The sequence below is a fragment of the Cheilinus undulatus genome, linkage group 3, assembly GCF_018320785.1.
Source record: "Cheilinus undulatus linkage group 3, ASM1832078v1, whole genome shotgun sequence".
Taxonomy (NCBI): domain Eukaryota; kingdom Metazoa; phylum Chordata; class Actinopteri; order Labriformes; family Labridae; genus Cheilinus; species Cheilinus undulatus.
The window spans coordinates 12,436,429-12,454,580 of NC_054867.1; the positions used below are offsets into that span (position 1 = coordinate 12,436,429).

At 39.5% G+C, this 18,152-nt stretch overlaps 1 protein-coding gene across 1 annotated transcript in view; it reads left to right on the plus strand.

Annotated features, from left to right (window-relative positions):
* Positions 1 to 18,152, plus strand: part of LOC121507462 (contactin-4-like) — a 268,675-nt gene that overhangs the window by 187,881 nt on the left and 62,642 nt on the right. Inside the window, exons 9-11 of the mRNA XM_041783800.1 lie at positions 2,295 to 2,434; positions 8,029 to 8,158; positions 10,352 to 10,502. Of these exons, the coding sequence (XP_041639734.1) occupies positions 2,295 to 2,434; positions 8,029 to 8,158; positions 10,352 to 10,502 (421 nt within the window). The remainder of the gene's footprint in view (positions 1 to 2,294; positions 2,435 to 8,028; positions 8,159 to 10,351; positions 10,503 to 18,152) is intronic.

Consider the following 18,152-nt stretch of genomic DNA (forward strand, 5'->3'; position numbering starts at 1 on the left):
TCAAGGTTTGGTTTTGTGGTCAGCATGGGTTTAATTAAGCAGGAAACAAGCATGTCCCAGATGCATGATTAGATGAAACAGTTTATTAATTTGAACTAGTATTATTAGTAGCAGTTATAGTTTGTTCCTTATTGTTTTGTTTGGAACTACTATAAATGTGATGGTCAATGCAGTCTCTCTGATTAGCATCAAATACCTTGGAAACTGGCCTTGAAATGGATAGCGAAGCAAAGGGGCACAAATTGTAATTGTGCTGCTGTAATCCTTTTATCTTCGTTTATGAGGGTGTTATGAGCCAGGCTATAATCATTTTGCATGAAAAAACTGTGGCAACAAATTCTTTTTGTCAAAATGTTTGTTTATAGAATTTTCAAAGCAGCACCATGTTGTCTTGAAATTAAGAAGTACTGTTAAGTACAAGCTTTAACCCTCTGAGACCTGCCTCATATACAACAAGAGGTATATGTCATTCAAAGTTAAATAACTTCTGAACCATAAGTCGCAGCCACTTACTTGCTTTCCCTCTGAAAGCCCTTCATTGTGCCATTCTAATGATGATATCCACGCCTTTGTAGCTCTTACAGAACGTTTTCAAGTAAGCCTGGAATTTTGGTTACTTGCAGGGTTTTTTAAGAATTAAATCCACAACAGTAACTCTGATACTGGATGTCTTTTTATCCATTTATAATCCATTTTTTAATTGATTGTGCAGCTAGCAGGTTAGCCCTGCACCCTATTGTGTGTTTGTATCCCAGAATGCATTGTGACTGGGCCGTGACAACCAATGTTAGGCTGTTCTGATTATGTCATGCTTTGCCAAACAACGCATGTGCACAGACTGTAGAAGAGAGCCTGAACAACTCATAATAGAGAGAAATAGACACAGCAAGGCTTTGATGTGTTCCTCTGTGTAGCTGCAGACAGGAACAACTTTAAATACTGACTCAAATTCAAAGTGTTTTGAATTATTTTTTATCATGCCTGTGAAGTTTGTTGCTGAAAAAACCCTCCAGTATAGGATTGTTGTTTGTCTAAAAAAAAAACCCTGTCCTGAGCCCTGCTCAGAATGACCTGTGTCTGTGTCTGTGGCTTTAAATGTTAATGAGCTTTCTGACTCCGCCCCTGACCCTGCCCCTCTCCGGAAATGGATGTGGCTTAAGGAGGGTGGAACTTTCTTCCAAGCGGGGAGCGCCAACCAAGCCTGGGGGCGGTGCTAACTCCCCACATGACTTCATGAGGGGAAAATCTGAGAACGGCTTGTTTCAGCACATATTTTCTGGAATGTGCTTGGGCGTCTGGTACTTGAGGGGATTGTGGACAGGCCAGGGGCACACATTTTTGTTAGAAAAGCCTGAAAAAGTGATTTTTGCAAAATGTGTCCCCCTTTAAGCCTTGGTTGTCCTGATAAAAACAAAAAAACAAAAAAAAACAAAAAAAAGATGTTCTTAACTGTGCACCACAGGGTTGATGTGTACAAACTCTTTAAGACAAAAGTCCAGGCAAGACACAGTAAAAAAAAAAAAAAAAAAAAAAATGTTTAGTGCTCAGAGGGTTAAGCTCAAGTGTGGACCGTATATCATTTTCTCCATTTTTTATTTTGCTGAAGGCCCATAAAATAAGGACGGCTGGCCGTATTTGGCCCCCTCAGGCCATAGTTTGGACACCCCTGCTCTGCTGCATGTGCATGTACTCACCTGTCCAACAGAAACATAGCCAACATGTTGTTAGATGGCATCACACTGTGTTGCCACTCTCACTAACATGCAAAAACCTGCCCAACATTTACTTGAACTTCTTGCCGTGTGGGCTTACATTAGTGTAAAACTCATTTAACTTCTATTAGGCTTTGATGTTTGACATCTGTACATTTAATTCACTGAACTTGACTGTGGCCATCACTGTACCTGGCTCATGAGCTCATTAAGTGTTTTACATACATAGATTTATTTGTGGAGTCAGGATTGTTAATGGGCTTTCCTCAAAGAGAAGACAGGTGGCCATAGTGTTTGAGAAGGTTATCGCAGGTTAAGCTGCTGGCTGTTTGTTTTGTTCCTCCCACTCAAAATGTGTGAGAGAGAGCAGCACAGCGAGCTTGCTTCTTTTCAAATCTGCCATAAATATTTAGAGACCAGTTCTGGCCAGATAAGAATACAAATATACTTTCTTTCTTCAATTTGTGGAACTATCAAAGGCAGCTAATAAAATTTACCTGGATATAGACTGAACAGCTTTGATAACATAAGTAAACATAAGTCAACATTTTCTCTTAACATTCATGTTTTCTATCCTTCCAGCACCTCCTCATCTCATTGAGAAACCTCAAGATGTCCAGAAGCTCATTGATGACTCGTTGGTGTGGGAGTGTAAAGCCACAGGGAAGCCGAAGCCGTCTTACAGGTGGATGAAAAATGGAGAGAACCTGGAGTCCACAGAGGTGAGCGCAGTGTTATTCTCGGTGTGACTGCCTCTTCAGAATCTAAGATCATGTTGTATCTTCAAGGATTACATAGACTTACAGTAGGACCTGTTTCTCCGGGTAGCAGAATAAAACGTGGGAAAGCATACACAGTATTTTAAAAGCTGTATATCTTGCTGTTTGTTCAAGCTTTACTGACTCATGGCCATGCATTATTGTCTTTATTCTGATGCAGGGCCTCCTGTGCAGAAAATATCATTTTTTTTCCAGAGAGCAGCATTTGTTTCATAGAATTTCAACCATCCACAGTGCTTTGCTGCGCTAAGAGACTTCACTGTAAACAGACCAAGTATTTTATGCCAGTCTGGACAGCATGGTGATGTAAGAACTCCTCTAATCTTCTGTAAACCTCTCTTTGCCAAGTGAAGATGTTAGTCATCTGCCACCAAAGATGAAAAGAAAGAATCTCTGTAAAAACATTGCATATCCTACTTCACTTCCCTACTCGCAGTGATTTCCCATATGGATGCAATGATGAGAGATGAGCCAACTGTAGCTACAACTTGCCTGCTTTCATGTGGAACAAACCTTACACTGTTGCAGGCATTTGCAAAAATTAGCCTTTATTTTCCTTAGTCATATTGGATTTTTAATATTGTATCCTTCGCCAAGGTTGTTTGGAAAAGATTGATTGGAATCTCCAGCACAGCTTGCACCTGATAAATAAACAGACATTATGTTAATTTTCTTCATTATGCTAAAAAGGCAACAAAAACACCAGAGGATATCGATCAGCACTGGAATGTTATACATGTCATTGGAATGAGCCCAGTCGGTTGGTATTTTACTGCAGGCAACACTCTGCACGGCAAAGCTTATTTCTCATTTTAAAAATGGGCTTTAAATCGGGGAAGGATGATCAAAAATCTGTTCAGCCAGTGGCTAACATTTTATCAAAGCTTTTTATAGGCTAACAAAACCTTCTGTGTTTGTCTTTTTTGTCTAAGATATTTTCTTTTGAATGCTAAATATTTGGGATTTCTTTAAGGCACTTTGTACCGCACACTGCATTATCATATTATTTTAAAAGTTAATGTAACCTTCCTTTTACCTATGTCCTGTTTCATTCTTCTTTTGAAAATACGACTTAGATAAATATTGTGAAAAAGTTATCTGGAATTCAAAGAAATGACTGGAAGATTCAAGGTTACAATAAACATATTGATATTCTTGCAGCATAATTCTCCTAACATAGGCATACTAAATTGATAAATTCTGGTTGCATAGTGGAATGGATTATTCAGCTGAGGTGTTGCATTGTTTGAAATGCCACCATTAACCGCATTGGCTTAATGAGTGGAAGAGGGAAAGGTCAGTGATGTAAGGAGCAGTGGGGAGAGGATGCACAATTTATTGTCACTCATTACATGTGAATCAATTTAGACCTTTCTGACGGTATACTTCACTGAGAATTTTTAAACTTTGATCATTTTCAGCCATAAATATAGAAAAATCAATATTAAACAACAGCATATTGATCAAAGGACTGTCTACACGTGGCAGCTTACAGGTTCTATGAAAAGTATTTACCTCCTTGGATGTTTTACCCTTTTATTGATTTTATAAATCAATCATGCTCAATATAATTACATTTAATTTTACAAAAAAAACCTCTTTAATGTCAAAGTAGAAACAGATTTTTATGAAATGTCAATTAAACAGAAGTAGGTAATTTAAAAAAGTGACTGCAAAAATATTTACCCCCTTTAAAGTGACTGTCCTAATTCAACAAAGCTCCAGCCAGTTGATGCTAGTATTCTCACAGTCACTGAAGTTGAGATCACCTGAGTACAGTGAATGTGTCTCCAGTAATTGAATGTAAAGACTGTATGTAGTCTAGTCCCTAGTTTATCAGTATTCCTGGCAACCATTACACCATGAAGACAAAAGAACACTCCAAGAAACTCAGAGAAAAGGTCATTGAAAATTATAAGTCAGGGGATGGATGCAAAAATTTTTCCAGAGCATTCAGAACATCCCTCTGGAGCATTAGTTCCCAACCTGAGGTCCGGGATCTCCCAGGAGGGGTGCCAAAGGTCTTGGGGGTTGCGAGGCTTTGTCTGCTCTGAGGCTGCCAAAAATAGATTTGCAAATATTGATTAAAAACCATGATGAAGCCGTTTTTAAGAAAAGCATGCATAGGCCTTTTTTAGGGTTTTATCAGTGAAACAATTAAAATCTATGTTGATTTTTGATGGCAGTGTGTCACCTTTTGACTCTCTTGGGTCCTGGGGGGGTCGACTTTTGTTAGGTACATATAGAGGGGCACCAAGGAAAAATAGTTGGGAAACACTGCTCTGGAGGTCAGTTGAATCCATCATGAAAAAAATGGAAGAAATTTGGCACATGTGTAAACCTGCCTAGATCAGGGCATCCTCACAGAGTGATCGTGCAAGAAGGGGACTAGTGAGAGAGGCCACCAACACATCTACTCTACTACTCTGAAAGAGTTACCAGCTTCAGCAGCTGAGATAGGAGAGACTCCCGCTGTTGAAGAAGACTCGTTAAATCTTGGACAGAGTTCATCAGATGGCATGTGGAAGACTCCATGGTCAAGTGGAAGAAAGTTCCTTCATCTGATGAGATAAAACATGGTGCTTTTTGGCCATCAGACAAGACACTATGTTTGGCAGACACCAAACTCCACACGTAACCACAAACACACCATCCATACTGTCAAGCACGGTCGTGGCAGCATCATGCTGTGGGGGTGCCTCTCGGCAGCTGGCCATGGTGTTCAGATGTTCAACCCTGACTGAGACCTATCTGCACAGACTCAGTGCTGTGATTGCAGCCAAAGGTGCATCTACTAAAAACTGAGTTGAATGGGGTGAATATTTACACTGGAACTTATTTTACATCACATATTTTATTTATTTGACATGATTTTGGAGAAATCTTTTTTCACTTTGACATGTAAGATTTTTTTGTCAATAAAGCCTTTAATATATTGACCATGATTGGTTTATAAAATCAATAACAAAGCAAAACATATCTGGGGGTGAATACTTATATAAGTAGAGCAATCAATATGAAACAACACAAATGAATTTAAAAGTGGGAAAATATCGTTAAGCAACATGCAGTCTATCCCTGAAGATAATCAATTATTCAAAGGAAATTTAGCAGTTAATTCCTATCGGAATACTTTAAACTGTAATGTATGTTTTTTCTGGAGGTGTACACGGAGGAAGTGGGCTGGTGCATCATTAAAGATAGACAACCACATACCTTTCTCACTCAGTCTTTCAGGTCTGAGCTGTGCTAGATTCTCTCTTATCCTGGCTTTCCTCCTAGGGCAATCACTGTGCTTGTGACTTTGTTTGGTTCAGCCTCTCTGACCTGATGGTTAGAAGATGCAGTGGGCAGTGATAGTCTCAAGGTCCACTGCACTTAATCCAGTCCTGTCCTTTTAGTGTTGATGATTGCCACACCCATCATGTAGCCTGTTGTGTCGGGGCTGAGCCCTGGACAGCCCGGGCCTAATTTAACCCCTGGTCATGACGTATATCGCTGACTATATGTGTATTCAATTATTCACTGTCAGTCATTTAAAATATTAAAGAACCTCAACTATTTCCAGTGTTTCGCTCTAAAAATAGTAGCTCTCAGACTGGTTCTACAAGTATCGTCTCTTTGTTGGATACTCTGTTGTGTTCTACAAGTAGGGCTCTTTCACATTTAGCTCTCACAGAATGCCAGACTCCCATTTTTTTTTCCTGGTAATGCTTTTTATTACTGCCCTATTTCAAAACAGCGATGGTTTATTGGAAAGCCCTCCTAGAGCTGTTTTCAGCTTAAGGGCCTCACTCTCTGCTTTTTATTGACAATGGCTGCAGGATTAAGTGGCTGCACAATTAAAGGGAAACTCCACCGTAAAATAGGATTTAGTCTATTCAGAGGGGGGGTGGGACCACCATACTGTACAACCGGCTCACAGAAAGTGCTCTTGAACTGAAGTTATTTCTGTTTGAGATGACCTGAAAGTCGTTGGATTTTAAGTGTGGTTGATTTAATCCTAGAACAGACCACCACATCCTGATTAGGACAGAGAGGATGTTTTTCCTTTTATTTAAGCTCAAATTGAGAAAACAGGCTTGAGTTAGAGCCATTATTTTTTCTATTGTACAGCCAGTGTTAAGCTTTGTTTTACTCTGTGAGCACTGATAATTCCCTGTTGACAAAGAAAGATCAAACTTCAGTGGAAAACTTCAGTTGTATGCTACTTATATGCTGCTTTTTTCCATGTCTTTTTAAGTAATGGTGGGAATAAACCACCATTGTGGATTGATCATGACAAATGTAGCTTGTTTACATTTTTGCATTGTAAAGCTAGTATAGGTTTTCTTAATTAGCCATTCTGTAGAAGGCAATTAAGCCCATGAAGCTCACTTTCTTGCCACAGAAGTTGTTTTTTTCCTCACATGCCATTCATCCTTTTCCATGTTTTTGCTGCTTTATAGTGAACTAATCAACCAAGTGTTTTTGGCAAATGACATTGCCAATCATTTTCTTTGAGCATAAGGTGTACAGATGGTCCCCCCAGGTCCCTGCATGAAAAACTGCTGATTTGAGAGGAACGTCATGGTTAATTAATAGCAGCTGTAAACCGCAGTGCTTTCTCTGCACAGACTGATATACGCCACCATTTCCTCCCTTGCCAGCAGGGATATTCGCCCCCTGTACATCCGAAGCCGCAGAACGTTATGGAAATTCAGACACAACCTGCTCAAACACAGGATTAGTTTCTGATCTTTGAGTGAGGACAGCCTCTCTTTTCATGTGACAGTACCTTAATCCCCCGCGACTGGGGTTCGGGCCGCTCAGACACCCCTACGGAAATGGGCTGTAATGACATTAAGGGTGAGCCAGAGGAAAACATGGGAGATGAAGGGCATGAGGAGGTGGAACTTGACACAGCTGCATAGGGATGTATGAAAACTGCTCAAGGATTTAATACTGTAGTTAAGGGGTTGAGTGAGAACCCAAGTTCAGAGAGATAAACCTGTATTGGGGGATCAATGTTAAATTGATGCACTGGTTCAAATGAGTTTTTAGTTCATCAGGTCCAGCTGTCCTTAAATGGACTTTAATTTTAACGATGAGGAAGATTTAATAGAACAGGACTGTGGAAGTAATAGTCAGGACACACAGTTTGAAGAGGAGGTACAGCTTGACCATGTTCACAGCGCTTTTGTATTGAACATGTTTCGCAGAAAAGCAATTTTCAGATTCCATATTATACCTCAGATGTTTGATATTACTTCCTCTCTTTCTCCTGAAGGGGAAGCAGACCCCGTGGTGCAGTCGGAGATATAAATAGGCCATGGTTTTATTTCATTCTCATAAACATGCAGATTGATTAGGGTCATTTTCTGCTACCCTGCCTCCATCCACCCAAGCCTTTCCCTCCATTAGTGATGAAAACCTAGATTTATGACCACGTCTGTCATTTTCAGAACAAAATTCACAGGCCCACTAGCGGGCTGTTTTTATACAGATAACCTTTGGGAATAAGGCGTATTAAAAGGTATGTTTTTCTGTGTCCAAAGGAGCGCATACAAGTGGCCAACGGAGCGTTGTCGATCAGTCGTCTGACCCTGTCTGACACAGGAATGTACCAGTGTGTGGCTGGGAATAAGCACGCCGAGGTCTACTCCAATGCAGAGCTCCGAGTTATAGGTAAGACATTGGTGGGCAAGTGGCGGCCACATGTGGCCATCTATCTCACTCAGTGTGGCTTCAAAGTCAATTTCAACACCAAAAATTTTAAAGAAAACAGGACAAAATATGCCATGAAAACATGAAAAAAGACACACTTCTCTCATGATCTTTAATTACTGGTGTATGTTCAGTCATTTAATGTAGTTATTTATGTAATTTAAAATACTGTATTTCTTTTTAATTTATTTCATTTGCATTATCTATTTTATTTAATTCTATTCATTAAATTTGTTGAATTTACTTTAATTTCTAAATTTATTTATTTTATTTATTTTTATTTATTTCATATATATATATATATAATTGTCTTTTTTTCTCTTTTTAATTTTTTGTTTTATTATAATTTTATTTTTAATTTACTATCAGTTTAGAATATCTTTAATTTTAATGTCTTTGGTTAAGTTTTTTTAATTAGTTTCTTTCTTTTTTATATTACATACAATTTCTCCGATTGTTTCTGTAAAAGCTATAGCTGTTAAAAGATTGCATTTGTTAAAAGCAATTAATCTCAGGATTTCTTAGTTAATCATCGTACCCATTATATCAGATTCTGAAATTCACCTTTTTTGCATTTAAAACCGTTTTTGTGTCATTTTGGATTCTTCTACTGCCTTGAAATAAGGGTAACTGACTCCCAGTTTCAATACAGACCTGCTTTTATAGGTAGAATTAAATTTTTTAACATGAACTTTAACACAGAAAAGAGATTTTTAGGTACAGAAATAGACAAATCTGGACAGTAAAAAGTAAAATGTTTGTTAACACCTGGTTCAGGAGATTTTTGATTTGTCCACATAGCTGTCTGCATTGTTTGTTTGTTTGTTTGTTTGTTTTTTTCCAACTAAAAACATTAAGGTGCAGTGGTGTCCTATTTTACATCACTGTGACTGCAGGGATGGGGATTAATCATGTTTGTTAAAAGCCAAGATAAAGCAGGCAATTAATTGCGATTAAAAAAATGTGCATTAATTGTGGATTGAAGTTAATTCTGATTAATTGAATTAATCTTGACAGCCTTAGCTAAGGAATTTTTAAAATTTGCATCACTAAATGTACTGGTTAAAAAAATAAACATGCAGGTAAAATATATTAAAATAATAGGTGAATGTTATGTTCACTGAATTGAAAAAACAACTTAAAATACATTTAACTCTGAGTTTATCTCAATAAATGAACATTTTCTATTTGAACTTAGGTTCATAAACATTAATCCTGATATAATACATTTTCATGAAAGCAATTTGTTCTTTCTTTCGTTGAGTTTTTATAATATAAAAATTTGGAACATTTTGGCCCTTTGGCATTGACAACACAATTCATTCAGCCCTCTTTGTAACCAAAGTCGCTCACCTCTATAGTAAGACATTGGCTTGCTGTGTTTTTGTGTATTTCGATGTGCACAAACACACATCCGTGCATACAGTTTGTGTGTTGGCATGGAGACGCGCGCAGTTTGTCTGTATCTGTTGTCAGGTTTGCTCCATCTTCTTTCTCAGCTCAATAAAAGCGGATGACCTCCGGCCTTTCTCTCATTGGCCACTAATTGAAAAGCATCAATTATAAGATGAATGCATCCGACTGACAGTGATGTATGCCAGAGCTGCTCTGTTCACCAGCCTCGCCCATCTGCCATGTCAGGCCTGTCACTCTCCACTTTGGGCTGGCAGCAGCTCTCATTCTCTATTCATCCTCCAATTCAGCCTGAGTGTGTTACTCAACACAGATGAATTTACTGATCAAACCCAAGGTGGAGATTCATAAAAGGATGTTAGAGACAGCATCTGACAGTTTCACAGCTTCTGAAAAGGGCAGAAGGAGTATGTGGTTTATAGTGAGGAGGAGTTATATGCAGAGGAAATGATCACTCATGAAAGTATAACACATTTTTGCTTCCTCTGAGAATAAAGTCAATCTTTCACTCCACTTCATCAAATCTCGGTTTACTAGTCAATGTTGTGGTTACTAGTTATTCTGATTTTCAAGAGATGAATCCTTTGTTTTGGCGAAATGCATGCATATGTCTACTTACTATGCAGAAGCTGTAAAAATGACTTCTACATTTATATCTAAAAAATAATCAGAGACGATTTGGAGAAAGAGAGATGTGAGGATTTTACAAACACCAGCTTTAATATTCTGCTCTTGTCTCAGCTGTTGCCCCAGATTTCTCTCACAACCAACTGAGGAGCCAGACACTTGTGAAGGTGGGAGGAGACGTGCTCATCGAGTGCAGGCCTAAGATGTCGCCTTGGGGTGCGGTCTCATGGCGGAAGGGTAGCGAACCTCTCCGAGAGACACCCAGGTAACACAACATGTACACTTTCTCTCACATTTTAATCCTGTGTGAGGAGAGCTGGCTTTCTCCTTGCATGTGGTCTTGTTATTTGTAGTCTAGTAAAGACACCCTGAGGGTTTCTTATTAAAGCAACTACATCTTAAACATAACATCCTTGTAAGTTCTTATTCACATTTAGAAATATTACATTCAGTTCAGGTTGTCACAAATATGATTTGCAACAAAAAATTCCAGTGATTACCAGAATTATATCTACCCTCGCCGTCATTTGAATCCTACAATTAAGTAGATGTCATGGGGATTTCTGTAACTGTAGGAGGACCAGAATTGCGTACCTACTAGAAAGACCAGAGGTGTTATGACTGCTGGATTACAAACTCTGTAATCTTCACTGATAAACACTGGATGTAAAGAGAAATGCATTATTGTGTTAGTGTACCTTTTTTTTATAACCATGCAATGCATTGCCAGACTCCATCTCTGTCATCAGGCAGATCCATCTTGAAAAGTCTGACAACGTCTGTGCTGAACCGAACACTGTTCGGACCAATCAGTGTCATTTGAGGAGAAAGAGACAGAGTTTAGATGTACTCAAAGCTGTTTCCAATGGCTGCCTCCAGTGAGATGATCAGCTTGGACGTAGCTCAAGTATAACATCAGTTTTACCAGAACTTGACCTTGTTCTGTATGAAGTAAAGAATTACAGTAAAACAACACTGAAGGCTTTACATGACAGGAAATGTGTTTTTGCTCTTCTGCCAATCTGCTTTGGCATGAGTTTGTGATAGTTACAGGGGAAGAGGGTTAGTTGTGCTGTGAGTGCTAGTATACGATGGCTGCTAGTGGAGTGATTAGCTTGGACTTAGCCACAGTGGCAGTTTTGTCAAAACTGGACGACATTTCTTCATTAATATAAGGGCAGAGAGCCACACTGAAAGCTTTCAATTAGAGATCATGTGATCGTTTGCCATCGTTACGGGTGGGGTTTGCCTGTGTACAAAATGGCTGCTGCCATGGTAGCTATTTCCTCGGATGTAGTTGTAGGAAAGCGGCAGTGTAATCAGAACTGAGTTGTATTTGTTTTTAAAACAAGAGCAAAGAGTCATACCGAAAGCTTGTTTTGGCAGAGGTGATTTTGCACGTCTCCCAACTGGTCTCAGTTTTTTTCACCTAGAAGCTCCACCATTAACAATTTACAGCTGTAGTCTGTAAGCTCAAGAGAAGCGCATGGGTAAACGTCATTTTGACTTGTCGCTCTGATTGGCTTGTCATGACTGTCCTCCAATCACCTTTCAAGATTTTTTTTTTAATGCCCTACCCTTCCCAAATGCTTTTGATGGGAGCTTTCCTAGATGAATGTGAAATAAATCCAGATAATGGATATTTGAAACAGTTTTTTCTGGTGTGTCAGGTTACTTTTTATGAAATAACAAAAAAATGTACATTTATATCAACTTTCATTCAACGTTTTTGATAGTATTTGCAGCCACAGCTAGCTGTTAATGTTTTTCATAGTATTTTTCCAATGGATAACTGATCCAACAATCATAAGAACAAGAAAATAACACCTGCCTTTGGGATGAATGCTCTGCAGAATGAATGGGCACAAGCAGAGGCACATACAATATATTGCCAAAGGTATTCACTTACCCATCTAAATAATTGAAATCAGGTATTCCAATCACTTCCATGGCCACAGGTGTATAAAATCAAGCATCTAGTCATGCAGACTGTTTCTACAAACATTTGTGAAAGAATGGGGCGCTCTCAGGAGCTCAGTGAATTCCAGCGTGGTACTGTGATAGGATGCCACCTGTGCAACAAGTCCATTTGTGAAATTTCCTCGATCCTAAATATTCCACAGTCATCTGTCAGTGGTATTATTACAAAGTGGAAGCGACTGGGAATGACAGCAACTCAGCCACGAAGTGGTAGGCCACGTAAAATGACAGAGCGCGGTCAGCAGATGCTGAGGCGCATAGTGCACAGAGGTCGCCAACTGTCTGCGGAGTCAATCGCTGCAGACCTCCAAACTTCATGTGGTCTTCAGATTAGCTCATGAACAGTGCATAGAGAGCCTCATGGAATGGGTTTCCATGGCCGAGCAGCTGCATCCAAGCCATACATCACCATGTGCAATGCAAAGCATTGGATGCAGTGGTGTAAAACACGCCGCCAATGGACTCTAGAGCAGTGGAGACGCCTTCTCTGGAGTGAAGAATTGTGCTTCTCCATCTGGCAATCTGATGGATAAGTCTGGGTTTAGTGGTTGCCAGGAGAACGGTACTTGTCTGACTGCATTGTGCCAAGTGTAAAGTTTGGTGGAGGGGGGACTATTGTGTGGGCTTGTTTTTCAGGAGCTGGGCTTGGCCCCTTAGTCCAGTGAAAGGAAATCTGAATGCTTCAGCATACCAAGAGATTTTGGACAATTCCATGCTCCCAACTTTGTGGGAACAGTTTGGGGATGGCCCCTTCCTGTTCCAACATGACTGTGCACCAGTGCACAAAGCAAGGTCCATAAAGACATGGATGAGAGAGTTTGGTGTGGATGAACTTGACTGGCCTACACAGAGCCCTGACCTCAACCTGATAGAACACCTTCTGGGATGAATTAGAGCGGAGACTGAGAGCCAGGCCTTCTCGTCCAACATGAGTGTGTGACCTCACAAATGTGCTTCTGGAAGAATAGACAAAAATTCCCATAAACACACTCTGAAACTTTGTGGAAAGCCTTCCCAGCAGAGTTGAAGCTGTTATAGCTGCAAAGGGGTGGAGTGATGTCATATTACACCCTATGGATTAAGAATGGGATGTCACTTAAGTTCATATGCCAGTCAAAGCAGGTGAGCAAATACTTTTGGCAATATAGTGTATTTGACCAGGCGTTATGGCCAGGTGTCTGAATACTTTTGTCCATATAGTGTATATTGAAAAGAGATGATCCACAGGCAGCCTTTACAAAAGCATCATGTAAGGATGGTTCATGTAAACTGTAAGGCCTTTTAACTTACATAATCAGTAATATTTTCAACAGAGAGAATTCTAAATAAGAAAATTATTTTCAGTACAACAGGAGTCAGAGTAAAAGCTTTCATAAATTTGCCTTGGAACAGACCTGAGGCAAACTACCCATGGATTTTTTCACTTTATCCCTTGGGCCATCTTTAAACTGCCAAGAAAAATGTTGAAATGAAATACTTTTAACTCACGTCTCATACTCAACTTGTTAGTTCATGTTTCATCATCCTCATCCCAGAAAGCTGTTTTGGGTTAGGAATCTGGTCTTATTGGCTAAAAATAGTTTAACACTACTCCTTCGAATAGCCCAATTTACAATTTATAGTCCTACTTCCTCCCTAATGCAACCCATCAAAATAAAAGATGCCCTGTTATTACTTTTGTCCCATTAAGAATTAATTCACTGTCTGGACTGTCCCAACATGGTGGAATATTACATTTTTAATGTACAGCAAGATTTGTATGATCTTTTTTTCTTTTTATTTCAACACTCGGATAACTAAGACTTTTTAGAAATGTAAAAGTGCTGAATCAAAGGTACCAAAAGGCTCCCGTTACTGTAGCATATTTTATTACTGCCTGTCCCTGGAGAGATTCTGATGCAGCCCTCAGATGTGGTGGGAACACTCAGAGACCAGCTAAGAGAAAAAGCAGCATGAGGCCTAACTGAGTAATGGTTAATGAGGTTTGCAGTGTTTTATCTCTAGCTCTTTAGTGCTGGCCGAACAGATCAGCTGCTGAGAAAATTCAAAGTGCTAATCAAGTACTTTTCACCTCAGCAGGGATGATAAAGGCTCCAGAAGTTAAAAAAAAAAAAAATCAACTTCTGACAAGTTTTCTGAGGAACAGCCGGCAATCTCCGTGTCCTGCCACGTTTCACCCCTGAGATGTGGTGTGTGCTGCATGTGATAACTTTTGTCAGTGTGTGTGTCTGTCTAAATGAAGTGTGAAGTCTGGCCCAGTAGCCTCCCTGCAGACAGGGGTCATCCATTGGGTGTCACCACTCTTGCATGACTGTGCTCTGACAGCAGGGCTGTGTGCACAGTGTCTTGCCAGGCTTTGCATATATACAAAGCAGTGTTGTTGCTTGTCAAACAAAGTGGAGGGAATTTGCATAGTGGTTTCGCTGCTGGTGCCCTTCACTCGCCCTGTGCCACCTCCATCACACATTTCAACCTCTCAGGCACCTGGACTATTTTGTCTCTGTGGTTTGGAGTCATAGTTTGGATTGATTTCACATTTGTCTTTGGTGAGATGTGCATTGATGTCCTCTAGAAGTGATAAATGAATATGCAGCATCTGCCCCAGAGTTTCAGAGAGGCTGTGAGATGCTTTGTTTTACCTAAAATTCTCTCTTAAAGTACTTTGTCGTTTAGTCCTCTTTTACTTTTCTAACTATACACCAATGATCAGCTGATGAGAAAAATAAAACATTAATGAGTGGACTGTCCTTCCAGCGGACCTGAATCAATAATGATAAACGTTCCTCTATTTTTTTCAGGCATTGCCCATTGAATTACCCAAGAAATATTTCAGAGCCTAGAATAAAGTTTTTTCAAGGTTCATATGGAATTTCCAAGAATTAAATTAAAAATACTACAAATGGGAAAACATACAGGGAGTATGGCACTGTAAAACCTTAGGGACTATTTCCATGCAGCCCAAATTAGAGCAGTAGTTTACTTCTGTACAGAGGACTATAAAGCAAAATTAAAAAATCTAGAAAGATATTTACAAGGAAGGGAAATTCAAAGCCTCATTGGGGACATAGGCACGGCAATTGATAGCAATTGATATATAGAAGTATAAACTTGAGAAAAAGCTCAGACTGCTTTAGTGGATAGCCTATGACAGCCATATGTGGCTCTTTTGTGACAAATTGTGGCTCTTTAAGTCTTGCTTGGAACAAAAAATAAGAATAAAAACATATTCTAAAAAATTAAAAGGGAAGCTAGCCTGGCACACCAGATGGATAACCTCTCATACGCAGCATTTGGGAAAGGGCAAAGGCATGAAAAACAACCTCAGTGGGTGATTGATTGAACTTTCTGTCTGACACATCTTTACGGGCCAACCAGAGCAACAAAACACGTGACGTAGCCGCTACCGAGGAGTAAACTCCATAGAGAGCTGCATAACGCGAACCATGGCAACTGTAAACGTCTGTACACGACTTTTGTTGTTTTTGAAGAGAAAACAACTCAGTGCTCTTCTTTGTTCTTATAGAAATTTCATCAATTTCTGATAAAACTGACACTTTAGCAGCATCCACCTGTCACTTTCTAATCAGGCCCAAACAGTTCAGATGGGAGCTTTGCAAGATGGATTCGCCAGTGAGAAACACAGAAACAGGCGTATTCATCTGCTTTACAAGGTTAAAGGGAAGAATTGTTAGCAGAAAAATTCATTGCACATCACTAAATATTTTTCTCACATAGACTATACTCGAGCAGGCAGCCCAAGTTAATGCCAAACGTCTTTTAAAGTGTGGCTTTGTTTTATGCTATCATGGAACATCCCCTATATTAACCCCTATGGGGTAATATCAGAACTGTTCCCCTACCATACAGACAAAAATATTCTTCAGCCTACTTTTTTTAAAGACAACACTGGATATATATTTGTACGGAAGAGTATTAGGGCCACTGAAAAATAAAAATTTGAGACAAAATTTTTTTTTTCACTTGTGAGAAAAAAGTCAGAATTCTGACTTTAATCTCAGAATTCTGACTTTTTTCTCACAAGTGAAAAAAAAAAAATTTCGTCTCAAATTTTTTTTTTCAGTGGCCCCAATACTCTTCCGTATATTTGAGACATTTAGCCTGTGATAGAGAGAACCTTTTGTTCACATGAAAACTATCAAGTCATAATAATTTGTTGTCCCTTCTAAATCATCAATAATCAACAAGTTTTTATTGCCCAGTGCAAAAACAGCCTATTATTCTGTTAATTTTCTGCTATGCTAAAGACCCACAAAATCTTGACTCATATTAAGAAAAATGTTCCCTTTTTGATGATTAAGATAAATTATAATTTGGCCATTGATAGTGGAAAGACAAAAAGCAAGAAGGAGAGAGGTTGAGAGAGAAAGAGAGAGTCGATGGGAAAATAATGGTGCCCGGCAGAAAAATTTTGATTTTTGCTATTAAGACAATTTAAAGACCATCATGTGAGGTGTGGAAGTTTCTTTTGTAGGACCCAGAAGCAGACACAGGCAAGGTGAATGGTTTTAAGGGGGCTTATTGTTGGCAGGGTTGTAGGCTGGCTGCTTGGTTTGGGTAGAGCTGAGGAGGTGGCTGAGTTTTGGTGCAGTTGCCTTTCTCTTGGTGTTTTACTTGAGGAGTTGTCTAGCTGGCAGAATTTGAAGAATGTGAACACAAAGAAAAAGGATATTAGAATCACTGGAAGAAATACAATAGCAGTAAAAACTCACGCAGCAAACAGTACATGAGTGTGGACGTAATAATCTGGCGATGAGTGGCACTGAAACCGGGCTTCTTAGACTGAGGATGAGTTGATGGGATGCAGGTGTGTGACCCAGCCAGTTGCTTGATTGCTGATTGTTGGAGGGTGTGGCACACAATCACTCACAAATACAGACAGGGGGGAGGGGACACAAAGGAAACAGAGAAACAGGAGGCAGCCAGAGCCATAACACATCAATCAGACAGGAACATTTAGCACTATAACTTTTGTCTTTCCTTATCTGTTTTTTCAGTTTTGCCTTCCAGTTATGAAAATCGCACGTGTCTCTCGGGAGGCTCAGGGTGAGTCGCTGTGGATGAGACTGATGAGAGAGGGGTGTTGATAAAACCTTGAGAAGGTTTCTGGCTTTAACCTGTTGAGACTTGAGTCTCTCTGACGAACCCTCATAAAGGGTAAACAATGTGTTAGCATTAAACCTAGCTGTAATAAATGGTTTGGGGATGGCTCCTTCCTGTTCCTACATGACTGTGCACCAGTGCACAAAGCAAGGTCCATAAAGACATGGCTAAGAGAGTTTGGTGTGGATGAACTTGACTGGCCTGCACAGAGTCCTGACCTCAACCTGATAGAACACCTTTGGGATGAATTAGAGCGGAGACTGAGAGCCAGGCCTCCTCGTCCAACATCAGTGTGTGACCTCAGAAATGCACTTCTGGAAGAACGATCAAAAATTCCCATGGGAGGTCACTTAAGTTCATATGCGAGTCAAGGCAGGTGAGCGAATACTTTTGGCAAAATAATGTTGACAGAAATGTGTTTTTTTAAATCACAGATATAACTCCAAGGAGTTGCTGCCAGTTAGTTGATTTTGTTGTTGGTGTTACGAGAACCAGGATAATTATTAATCAATGTATTCATTTTTTGAACACAGTCTTAACTCAGGTCCTTTTAAAAGTCTGTTTGATGTTCAGAAGTATGTTTTAACTTGGACTAAATAAATGATATTTGTCTCGGACCACCTGTGCTGCTGCACAAAAATAAAGAAAAAAGCACTGATTTGAAAATTCACAGTCCCAGCTGAATTTCATTAAAAAAGAAATGTTTTGCAGTAATGACTGACTGTCTTGTCTGTCAGGAAGTAGGCTTGCTGTTTTCTGAGAACGTCCAAGCCTTTAAACATGTTGGGCGAAGCTCTGCTTTGCTCTTGATAGC